At 36.0% G+C, this 12,744-nt stretch overlaps 1 protein-coding gene across 1 annotated transcript; it reads right to left on the bottom strand.

Moving 5' to 3' along the window:
* Positions 1-407: 407 nt before the first annotated feature.
* LOC134665606 (uncharacterized) lies at positions 408-2,450 on the bottom strand. The gene is made up of 2 exons (XM_063522572.1): positions 1,606-2,450; positions 408-820 (listed from the first exon to the last, which is right to left on the bottom strand). Exons 1-2 carry the CDS (start codon positions 2,013-2,015, stop codon positions 760-762), a joined length of 471 nt encoding a protein of 156 aa, XP_063378642.1. The 5' UTR covers positions 2,016-2,450; the 3' UTR covers positions 408-759.
* Between the last annotated feature and the right edge of the window lie 10,294 nt (positions 2,451-12,744).

Below are 12,744 nucleotides of genomic sequence, written 5' to 3' on the forward strand. Positions count from 1 at the left end.
TATTTACAGAGGCCTTTAACCGCCACAATTATTTTATTAATGATTAACAAGCGTCGTTTGAATTAGACCTCAAATACATATACCTATATAAACAGTAACACTCTTAACAGTCCATAAGTGGACCTTATGCCTTTTGTAATAAGGTTTACGAACTTTCAGTTAATAGTCTGGGCGATATATAGTTAATACACCTTGGGAAAAAAATCAAACAAAAATCATAAGTGTTGTATTTTCTGGTCTAGTCTAGGGCGTAAGCTAAAGACGCCGGTTGAAATCCGGCCTTGGTCACTTTTTCTTTAGTACCTAATAGACTATATGACTAATTATAATTTCATAGGTAAGGGAAGGTAGGTAAGTGATAAGACTTACGAAATTATAAGGCGAAAGAGACAAAATAATAATCATAATTTAGGGATTTTTCAATAAGAATTTTCATTTATTTTCAACAAAACGATTTATACATCCTAGCTTACTAATTAACTTAAGACTAAAATAAATATCTATAAATGCATTACAATATCACTCGTGGCTAAGTCTTACTTAACGGATCGTCGGATGCACATAAGTTAAACATCCATGTTTCTAACGTTATTTCTTATTAAGTATTTAATAGGCAAGTCTTGGAACGGTACTTTTAGGGCAGTAACACACCGGCTCTGCTTTTCCGGGCTGTGTTTAGCGCGCACCGTGTGCATATTTTATTCTTTAAAGGATGGCCTTATTAGGCTCTCATGCATCAGTTGTCATGGGGCTCTCCATTTAGTGGTGGCGAGTCTTTCTCAGCAGGGGCAGCAGGAATTGAGCGAGGCGGTTCTTCAGTCTGCAGACAAATATATTAAGTTAATTCTCGCTAAGTTAAGATAAACTCAAATTCATTAGACAAGTTGAAATTTAGTGATTTTAGTAGGTACCATTATCAAGTCAATCTCACTAAATAGATTAAATGTCCTCATTAGATTCAAATTGTCCCAAAATTCCTTACAAAGAATTAAATTAGGTACTTAGGTACATATTCAATTTTCTACGATTTTCTACGAAATCATACAACTACCTACATGAATATTTTCCAGTAGTGCCACGGAAAACTAAGCAGGTAAGTAGGTACATATCTGCTTATCTATAAATACTTTTTGAACTGGTAAATCAAACTCATCACATCAATACAGAGCAGATTAGGCAAAGTTGCGCTTTTATAGCATACCTAATTGAAATGTGGGCGTAAAGTTAACCGCCCCGTTCTCATCTTCCATAAAATTCGAGACGCTCTTATCTTAACTGTTATAACGTTAACGGTAACACCTTACTTTTGGCTGCTACGTGGGAATATTTATAGCAGTATGGCACACACACAATATCATTTTTAATCTGTCTAAGTAATATTATAATAAATATTTAAATATATTGTCTGCAGTTAAATTAATGTGCTAAAATAATGTAGGTTTTTTTACCCGTAGATAAATTGATATTGTCTGATTGTAAAATTATAAGAATATAAATATTCTGCTTTAACTTATCAAGAAATTAATACGGCTAGGCACTATTCTAGATAAACAAAGGCAATAAATAGATTTTTTACTATGATAAGTAGTTCCTGCGTTTACCTACCTGTGTGCTTTTTCCTGCTTCCTCGTGAAAGCTTGTTTCTGCTCCTTCACAGTGTTCTGGCTGACATCGAGCACGGAGAGGTCGGGCTTGTCCCCCGGCTTGTCCTGGGGCTTCTCCTGCGGCTTGCCGTCTTCCGGCTTCGGCTCCAGCTGCGGCTTCTGCGACGACGGCCCCTCGTACTCCGACAGGTCCAGGAGGTCGCTCAGATCGATCTCCGAAGCCGCGGCCAGGAGCGAGTCTGCAGGGGCGACGGCGATCACAACGCCGTCGATGTTTAGGCGGTAGTTCTCCGAACCGTTCTGCCGCTGGTCGTAGTGGCAGTCAGGGTTAGAAGTGGGTGCCGCGGCGACGGCAGCCACCAGCGCCAGTACCACGGCCACCTCGCACACGACGCGCTTGTAGTTGACCATCGCGGCTGCTGGCTGGAGGCGCACTGCGGGCTTCGCTCACGGGCCCCGCTATGTACCCAGTCTCCGATGCATTTTTTATTTATTTGCGGAGATAGCGGTACTCTCAGACAGGCTGCGACCTACCACGAGTACAACTATTCTGGAATTGCAGTTGTAATGTGCAATAAAACGCTAGAATTAATAATGCATGTGTAGATACGTTATTAAGATTAGTTTCCTATAAGTTGGTTGTCCGCTCTTCAAACGCGATTGGGTTTAAGAGTAGCAGGCTAGTGTTATGAATGTGATAGGAGTTTTTGTGACGAGTTTGTAAATAAAGATAGCCGTGAGCGCATTGCTCCGGCGACCCAATAACCCGTTAACTTTTAGCATCGTTCGAGGTCTAAGCTCTACATAATAATATATATTATGTGGATGTATATGGCGCGTGCGCGTAGGAGAAAAAGCTCACGATCTTTTGTTTATATTATACTTATTATCTCCTTAGTCCATAGGTAATTAAATAGCAGGAACTATAAATGTAGAGCGTACAAAGGATCCGGAATCAGGAATTGATTATACAATCTGATATGTACTTTTTTGAGATAGTTTAGGTATCTAATGTACAAAAATTATAAAAAGTAAGTCATTTTCTGATACTTTGATACGAGTATTATAATATTAAGCTCACTGTGACAGTGTCTCAAACTTTTAATTATAAAGCTTACGCCACAATCGTTCTAAACAAGCGTATGTAGGTATACCTGTAGGAGTAACTACAACGTTTCACATATACGTTGCCATCTCTTTACATAAAGGTTTAAATTTTTACATATATTGATCATTTTCCATTAGATTAACAAAAAACATAGCTATGTCTCTATATGTCAAATTAAACTGCGGCAGATGCTTTTAAACGTGAACTGTAGAGATCTACTTATATCTATATTTGCAAAGTATTCGAGGGGGGCAGATACTTTTATAGTTAGTTTTTTTGTAGCATTAGAAAGAACTTGAAAGAAGGTAAGCGATCTTGACATGTCTTTTAATTGAAAAACGTTTTTTAAAAACCAGTAACAATTACTTATGAAAGCAGAAGAATATAAATAATTGTATTAGATTCATAATTGTTACATATTTGCCGTAACTTATTTTTAAAATGTGTTTTACAATTAAAAGACACATCAAGATTTACCTTGTTTCTAATGCTAAAAAAACGAACTATTGTGCGTTATTCATTCGCTACTTTTGATGCTGACTGTGCAAGGCCCTGTATGCATTACTCTGTCTTAGCCCTTTAAGGTTTAGGTCCCGGCAATAACCTAGGTTTAATGGCTAGTGTATTTAGCTGCATAGCTTAAGCTCGCGATAGCATCGGCCGGCTGGCACAGATCGCAACCTGTCGCAGCTTTCGCCTAACTGTACCGATAAACGGGACCGGCGTTACCGATCCGCTCGCTCTCCGAGCCTAGTCCGCAAGCCAAGGTACACTCATACACAGAAGAAAAGTTGAATATTGGTGACGTTTTCAGATAAAAGTTAACCCAAAGGTAAGTTAAGTTATTTAGGCTGGAAGCAATAAAATTGAATTTTCTGTTTCGCCCTATGGTTGACTGGTAGAGATTGCCTATACCGGCATTAAGTCCGCCTGTTGTACTTTTTGTATGTGCAATAAAGTTTAAAATAAATAAATAAATTGCTAATACCAGTATACTAAGTACTTATATTATCACAGCAACATCATCATCATCATCATCTCAGCCATAAGACGTCCACTGCTGAACATAGGCCTCCCCCTTCATGATGGGGGGGGTGAATGCCATAATCGCCACGCTTGGCAGGCGGGTTGGCGATCGCAGTCGAGTACACCGAATTTGAGGGACGCTGCTGCCCGTCCACCGGTGGTCTTGGACGTGGTTTAAGGACATACCCGAGTCCTGGACGTGGTTTAAGGACATACCCGGGTCACAGCAACATATTATGGATGAATTTAACTTTTAGGTGAGTACTTGAAAATAGGCTCATATTTACAGGTAGAACTAAAGCGTCGCGCACGTACATATTTAGGAGATTTACAATAGATGTTATAAATTTGCCCTTTGCCTTAAGTTAATATAATTTGCCCTAACTTTTCTTCTCATAGCGCTCTTAAGTGGTACTACATACTTAATAGTACTTATGAGTTATGAGCAGACATCGTTTTACAACGTTTCGGTGCAGCGAAGTGGTATTAATGGAATTGGTATAAACAATTTCAACCCTAATGATTAATTTCGCGTTAATATTTCAGTTGGAATTACCCATACCATTTTATGAGCGTTAACACCACTCCGCTGCACCAAAAATGCTATAAAAATTACCATTTCTTCACTCTTCATAACTTATGAGCTTATGAGGCAGGATAAATGGTAAAGCTTACGGGCGTGTTTGACTGGTGTATACATTGTGTACAAGTGTCAACCCAGTAATAAGCACGTCCTGCGGGTTCCTGCAACTGTAAACCGATTATGCAAGAGATAACTGCGCTTATAATGATGCAGTCATGTTATCATGACCGGCTCGGTCGCTGTGGTTGCGGTGTCTGCTTGCTTTGCCAGTGTCGTTGGAACCCTTGTTAAGGGTTACAAAGGTTCTTGTAGCTTTTTATGCTGTAGGTACCTATTTAATGTTTTTTGCCGTTTTTTTTGTTAATTTTCGTTAATCACTTCCTACCATTATTTTACGTGCGTAAAAATTATTAATATGAATATACTTGACGTACTAGCTGGATTATCTTTAGATACCTAAGTATACAAAGTGTATCTACATGAAAGCTCATTTAGAAACGCGCGTAAGCGTGACACGTCCGCGGACAGAGGGGCTTCAGGATTAGATCAGTGGGATCAGCCCCCAAGAGGGTGTCGAGATAATTCGACAGAATAGGGACCGCTCGTCGCTTTTGTATACTTTCGGGAACTATGTCATGATAACGACTTTTACTATATTTTATCTACCTACTTATCTGAATTCTTATTCTTTCTTTATACTTCTTGGGTCCAGTGTTGGTTTGTAGGTACAGTCACATTAAGAAGTGTATTTTTTTTAATTACCACGGACGTTAGATAAGATGAAGTTTATTAAGCTCAATAGGTTTATATCTTATACATAATTTCTTAAGTTCATAATGCACTGTCCAAGACTCTTTCGCTGGTACTTAAATTTTCATTGCAACAACTCGCCTATCATAGTTATCATATAAGCATTACATGGCATCATTGGATGATGAATTGATGAGGATCGGACTGCGATTCCAACTGACCGTTGCATATTCATATTAGGTAGAATAGGCAGGTACTTACTTAAATTTTATGCATCAACCTTACACTTTTACATTTTATGGATTTGAAGAGAAATCAATAAGACTGTCAATTCTTCACCTATTTGCAGGTTACAGTACCTAATGTGGAACACTAATATGGAAGATAGAGAGACACAAAGTGATTCGATGGCGAAGCGATAGCGATTGTCACTTTGGCTAGGCCGGCAGTTTCCATTTAACAGTTAAGGCCGTATCGTGCAGTTTCGAACGCCCGCCCGTGATGCATTGCCAACATTCGACGCTAACTGCATAAAGATCAAGAACGTTCATCTTGCAGTGAACGGTGTACCTATTTACTCGGCCATTTCAAATATTCGGAGCACATAATGGGTCTAGGACACTAGGTCTTACGTATGTGCTCTGAATGTAGGTACCTATTGAATGATCATGAATATATCTTTTCAACATGAACGTTCTGATACATTTTTTTATATGAATACCTAGTACGGTCAAGTGGTCTACCACTTTCTTGGCTGACTGTACCTATAATTTCTTACAAACTGATTAAATAGGTACAGGGATTTATCGTTATAAACCTTAGCCAATTAGCTGTAGTACCGAACTTATAACTTACCTACTCGGTTATCATGCCTACTGATGTGGATTCGCACGCCGGTGTGTAAGCGAGAGATAACGCTATTATCTATCTATATATATAAATGCAAGTGTCCTGACTGACTGATTCATCAACGCAGAGCCGAAACTACAAAAGCCAGAAAGTTGAAATTTGCACACCAGATTGCATTTATAAAGTGTACAAGAGATAAGAAGCGATTTTGAGAAATTCAACCCCTAAGGGGGTTAAAAAGGGGATGAAAGTTTGTATGGGGTTAAAGTTTTCTTTTAAGCTAGGAATTTGAAACTTCGTTAAAAGATATACAGTGAAACCTGGTTAAGTGGGACCTGGATAAGTGAGAAACCTCTATAGCTGGGACTCATGGTGCGGTCCCGACACTTTAGCACTGAATTACCTCTGTTACTGAGAAAAAACGAACCTCTATAACTGGGATTCGTTGTTGTGATTTTATAGTCACATTTACCTCTATAATTGAGACAGAGAGTGTATTTTACCTCTTTTACTGAGACTATATTTATAAGATTACATTTTCCTAATTGGTTTTTAGAATTTTATAGGGAATTGACTTCTGTATCTGAGATAACGTCAATCTATGACCTCTTTAACTTGGACTTCATTGAAAAATTTCCGTATTCTTACTAACTCTTAGTTTATCCACAAATTCCGCATTTGCCTAATTGTGTCTAAACTTTAAGTTTGATTTAGTTAATGTTTAGTTTATGTAAGTAAACATTAACCGCCGGCGATCCGGCAGACCTCGTCGGCGATGGCGGGATAACTTGGACTCCTTTTTAAAAGACTGGCCAGATATAGCTCAAAACCGGGACGAGTGGAAGAAGAGGGGGGAGGCCTTTGCCCAGCAGTGGGACACAACAGGCTCATAATAATAATAATAATTATGTAAGTAGTTAAAACTATCGAAACGAAAGCTGAAATTTTGAAAGTAACACGAAAAAATAAATTTTCATTTATTAAATTTCTAATACGCAATGAAGTCCGTATCAAATTTAATTTAATTTTAAAATATCTATCCTTTGGAGAAACATTCAAAATAAATTTAAAGAAATATTTAAACAGACTTAAAAATATTTCGGGACATGGATTATTTTACCTTATTTATTTTTAAAGATAATTACTAAATACCTTATTAACCACCTCTATAACTGAAATATACTCTATTCTCACCTCTATTAATGGAACCCTCTGTAAATGAGACAGAAATTTATTTGTACCTGGCGAACTGGGAGCCTGTGTAAGTGGAAAACCTCTTTAAGTGAGACAAATTTGCTCGTCCCTTGAGATTTCACTTATCCAGGTTTCACTGTATTATTAAAATACAAGAAAACTAATTACAGCGTTTTTGAAAATTCATCCCCTAAGGTGGTGAAAAAGGGGTTGAAAGTTTGTATGGATATCAAATAAATGTCGAGTGGTGGACTTAAATCTTTGTATTTAGGGATATTATTAGAAGACAGGAAAAGTAATTTCAGCGTTTTGTAAAATTCATCCCCTAACAGGGTTAAAAAGGGGTTGAAAATTTTAATACATTACAAATGCTTTGAAACTTCTTAGAAAGGCATAATAGCCGATTACAAAAAAAAAGTGATTGCAACGTTTTTGGAAATTCAACCCCTAAGGGGGTTAAAAAGGGGATGAAAGTTCGTCTTCGGGTGCAAATTTTATTTTAAGCTAGGAAATTGAAACTTTGTGAAAAAGTATTAAATTCAAATACAAGAAAACTAATTTCAGCGTTTTAGAAAATTCATCCCCTAAAGTGGTGAAAAAGGGGTTGAAAGTTTGTATGGATATCAAAATTTTTTTCGAGTGGTGGACTTGAATCTTTGTATTTAGGGATATTATTAGAAGACAGGAAAAATAATTTCAGCGTTTTGTAAAATTCTTCCCCTAACAGGGTTAAAAAGGGGATGAAAGTTTGTATGGGGTTAAAGTTTTCTTTTGAGCTAGGAATTTGAAACTACGTTAAAAGATATATTATTAAAATACAAGAAAACTAATTTCAGCGTTTTTGAAAATTCATCCCCTAAGGTGGTGAAAAAGGGGTTGAAAGTTTGTATGGATATCAAACATTTTTTCGAGTGTGGGACTTGAATCTTTGTGTTTAGGGATATTATTAGAAGACAGGAAAAGTAATTTCAGCGTTTTGTAAAATTCATCCCCTAACAGGGTTAAAAAGGGGTTGAAAGTTTGAATCCATTACAAATGGTTTTGAAACTTCTTAGAAAGGCATAATAGCTGATTAAAAAAAAATTATAGCAACGTTTTTGGAATTTCAACCCCTAAGGGGGTTAAAAAGGGGATGAAAGTTCGTCTGCGGGTGCAAATTTTATTTTAAGCAAGGAACTTGAAACTTTGTAAAAACGTTTTAAATTAAAGCACAAGAAAACTAATTTCAACGTTTTTGAAAATTCATCCCCTAAGGTGGTGAAAAAGGTGTTGAAAGTTTGTATGGATATCAAACATTTTTTCGAGCGCGGGACTTGAATCATTGTATTTGGGGATACTATTAAAAGACAATAAAAGTAATTTCAGCGTTTTGTAAAATTCATCCCCTAACAGGGTTAAAATGGGTTTCAAAGTTTGAATCCAATACTAATGCTTTCAATAGTACATTGTAGGAGAGGACGGAAAATCGCTAAAAGATGGACGAGTGAGTTCGAGGGCCGACACGTTAGCGGAGGCCCTCGAATAATACGAGTCCATCTTTAGCGTTTCCGGCCGAGGCATTACATAGTGCTTTTCACGACTACTGCGAGGAAATAAGAAAACATTTGCATAACTATAAGTACTAGCTCGCGATTTCTCTGGTAGCAAATTACTAGCCACTGCCTGTACTGTCTTGAATTTCGGTAGGCGTCAGCGTGAGAATATCATTTTCTTCACTAGAAGAACTCATTTTTATAGCGAGCGTAGATACGCGTTTCTTATATTTTTCAGTCAAACATAATTTACACTATCCAATTCAGTAGGTATTTTCAGATCCCGCCTTTTTTTACTTTTTTTAACACTTTTAAGAGGCGTTTTTCTGTTATTTGCTTCAAACCGACTCTAAAATTAGAAGCGTTTTTGCTAATAAAACCACAAACAGCTACAAAAGTAAAAAACGCCTTAAGCGTGAACTGAATGGATAATTGTTAAAAAAAAATGAAGTGAATGGTTTTGATATTTCTTTTTTTTTTTAAACAAGAAATTGGTGCTATAAATAACCTAATTTTATTTTTGAAGGAAAAAGTTGCGCAAAAAAAGACCTTTTATTGATTTTTATGTTTTAAATGATACTCATTGCTGTAGCGAACTGTCACCAATGACAGATGATGACAACAATGAAACATTGTAGTAGTGGTGCTTCAGGTGCTACAGCTATTGCCTACTTTCCAGCTTGGTTTTAGACCATCTATTGCCACATTTCCGAACAGTGGCGTGAAAAATTCTTAGAAAGGCATAGTAGCCGATTACAAAAAAAAAGTAAGTGCAACGTTTTTGGAAATTTAACCCCTAAGGGGGTTAAAAAGGGATGAAAGTTCGTCTTGGGGTGCCCTATTGATATTCCGAAAAAAATTACGCCGATTTTTGTTTCGCCGACAACGATTCGCCGACGGGTTCTTTGGCAGAGTAACGATTGGCCGAATCTCATTACGCATAGTAGTCGTTTGCGAGAGTAGTCAATAAGCAGAAAATTGATACGCATATTTACTATTCGTAGAATAATCATTTAGTAACTGTCATAATTAACCGAGAAACCATTGGTCGAAACACAATAGGTCGAATGTTCATTTGGCATTAATATTGACTAGAAAAACTTCTCTCTAATTTATTACTTTACTAAATTAACTTTCACATACTCGTAGTATTCATTGAAATTGCTAAAAAAGCAGTTTAGGTTAGTTTAGAGCTGCACCCTTAAGAAAACGAACCGTTGCTGGAAAAGTGGGTTAGGTTAGGTTAGAACTGCGACCCCCAAGAAAACGAACTGTTGCCAGAAAATTGGGTTAGGTTAGAACTACGACCCCTAAAAAATTAATTCTTTCCAGAAAAGCAGATTGCGTTAATTGACGAATAACGACTCAATAAATAAAATTCGACTAAATGACTATTCTGTATCTTAAATTTTGGTTAAAACCGTATTTATAAGAAGTAACTTTTCTACAGGTCCATGAATCTGTGAAATGAAATTAAGTACATGAACAAATTGTCCTTGAAACTAAACCAATGTTTAAATTTTTTGGTAAACCATAACTAATCCGAACTAAAATTATTTGAAGTGTGTAAAGATTTTGCCATTTGAAATTACTTGAATTTTTTTTCTGTGAAACAAAAATCTATAGAAACATTTCCGGCAAAACAAAGCTAAACCACATATTAACTCACATTACATTCACGTTAGACTCGTCTATAATGTGAGTTAATAATTATGTGTTCAAAACGCGAAAGTTTAAAATATTATAAAGCTAAACCATACAAATATAATATTTTTTATAAACCATAATTTACTTAAAATAGGATAATATTATATTTCATCCTTTATATGGGTTTTCTTTATTTCTGCAAAAAGTTTTTGTTTCGAAAATAACGACTTATATATAAAGTGTGAAACGTTATTCGACTAAACGTTGCTTAAACGAAACGATTACTCTGCTAAATGGAAATCGTCCAATAATAGTTACTGCTAATTTACACAGAAGCGAACTGAACGGTATGTGAACCAAGAGTCTACGTAACGTTAGTCGACCAAAAGTTACACTGACAAATAAATGACTCTGCGAAACGATGTTCGGCGAATCGTTGTCGGCGAATCGATGATCTGCTAAAAGTTTTTCGGAGAATCATTAGGTACCCTCGTCTTGGAATGTAAATTTAATTTTAAGCTAGGAACTTGAACTTTTTACAAAAAAAAGGTTTTAAATTCAAAAACATGAAAACAAATTCAAGCATTTTTGAAAATCATCCCCCAAGGTGGTGAGAAAGGGGTTGAAAGTTTGTATGGAGATCAGATATTTTGTGAGTGCGGAACTTGAATCTTTGTATAAGGGCATAGGTACCTATTATGAGAATACAAGAAAAGAAATTTCAGCAACCAACATCAAAATCCACTTGACTTAAAACTTCATACAACTTGCTAAAAAAGAAAAGTAGGTACTTAATTTCAACATTGCTTGGATATGAAAATTATAGGTGGGTACTAAAGATGTAAAATGTTGAAGATAAGATTCCACGCGGACGAAGTCGCGGGCAACAGCTAGTGCACGTATAAAGCGATGACCCGCTCGCACATCAAAGCGGCGCGGCGGGTTTCGCGTAGATTCGCGTTTTCTATAGCCACTATTACCAACACTTAGGTACTATAACTGCATAGCCGCCTTTAAATATAAAACTATGACCAGTTCACCACGGATATTTAGATGTACCAGCCTGTATCATAACAATTTTACAATAAAACTAGTTCCCATTGCAGTTAAAGCTAAGTAGGTAGATAACGGATACCGGCGCCTTGCGCGAAAAGCTACGACGGGATCGGCGCCTTTCTAAAGTTTCTAATTAATCCGACTTGCCGGTAGCCCTAATTAGAAGCAGTATATAATATTCTAGTTTAATTATAAAACCGACACTATAGTACTAGAGTAATTGACCCTATATAATATAATAGGTAAACGATACCATTCGGTAGGTATATTGAATTACACAAACGAGTCTACCGCGATATAATTTCATTGATTTTACCTTAAAAACACACATTCTCGATATATGTGTACAAAACGCGAGAGTTTAAAGTGTTATATTCGGTAGACACGCTTTAAATTTTGTTTTTAAGCATCAAATTATTAGATGATGAGCAGACACACTAAACAATAGCGCGTATGTTATATTAAATATGTGTTTACGTTTGAAAATACCTAGCGAATCGGTAACGTTTTTAATTCGAAGATCGTGCCTGTCTGTGTTTCGATTGGAAAATATTTAATAATCTATCAAAACCTATATACACCATTAGATTTTTGAAGCAGCCCTTTTTTACTAGTAGTACTAACTTAATAACGTAATAACATATGTGTATGGGCATTGGGTATGAACGTTCAAACAAAATATTCAAGAATATACTATTTATTATGCATACTTGTATTCACAACATAGGAGCATGATACGTTTTAGGTATGATTTAAAAACTAATCTTCTTTTTGCACATAATATTGGAAGACTTTTGTGCAATGAATAACATCAATACAGTTTCAATATTTTTTTTTACAAAATATGTCTTTGTTAAACTTTCTAATAGGCTGTTGGTAATTTATCATTTTACACATCCAAAAATTAATAATAATTCAAACTTTTATATACTAATCAAAAGTGGAAAACATAGCAACACACAACTGCTTAACAACTAGCATAATGTTAAGTTCAGGAAAACATGAAACTGCTGGTCTAGTTGTCTGTCACAAGCATAACTAACAAAACAAAATATGTACTCAATTAGTACAAAATATCATTTCAAGGCACTTGGGAAGACGGAAATATCTCATCGATAAGGCACTTTTACGTAAAATAATATCATTTTGAAATCCTTAAAAATATGGTTTTCACAGACATACCTTATAAGCTAATTAATGTAACATAAAACAAATACATGTTTAAACAAAGGAAAAAAATGTAAATAAGATACTAATGGGTTATTTGCAACAAAGAAATCTTAAAACACTGAAAGCGTCACTGCACACTTCACTACCTCGGGGTTAACAGGTTAAACCTGGAGTTGCTATGGTTACCAGTGCACTTTAACACTGGGTTAACGGTTTAACCAGTTA

Source organism: Cydia fagiglandana, chromosome 6 (genome assembly GCF_963556715.1).
Source record: "Cydia fagiglandana chromosome 6, ilCydFagi1.1, whole genome shotgun sequence".
NCBI classification, from domain to species: Eukaryota; Metazoa; Arthropoda; class Insecta; order Lepidoptera; family Tortricidae; genus Cydia; species Cydia fagiglandana.

What these genes read in the sequence shown, in the direction of transcription:
- LOC134665606 (XM_063522572.1), bottom strand. Translation starts at nt 2,015, where the DNA reads ATGGTCAACTACAAGCGCGTCGTGTGCGAGGTGGCCGTGGTACTGGCG. An exon ending in AAGCAGGAAAAAGCACACAG is followed by an intron (nt 821 to 1,605) that starts GTAGGTAAACGC and finishes ATTTGTCTGCAG; the next exon opens with ACTGAAGAACCGCCTCGCTC.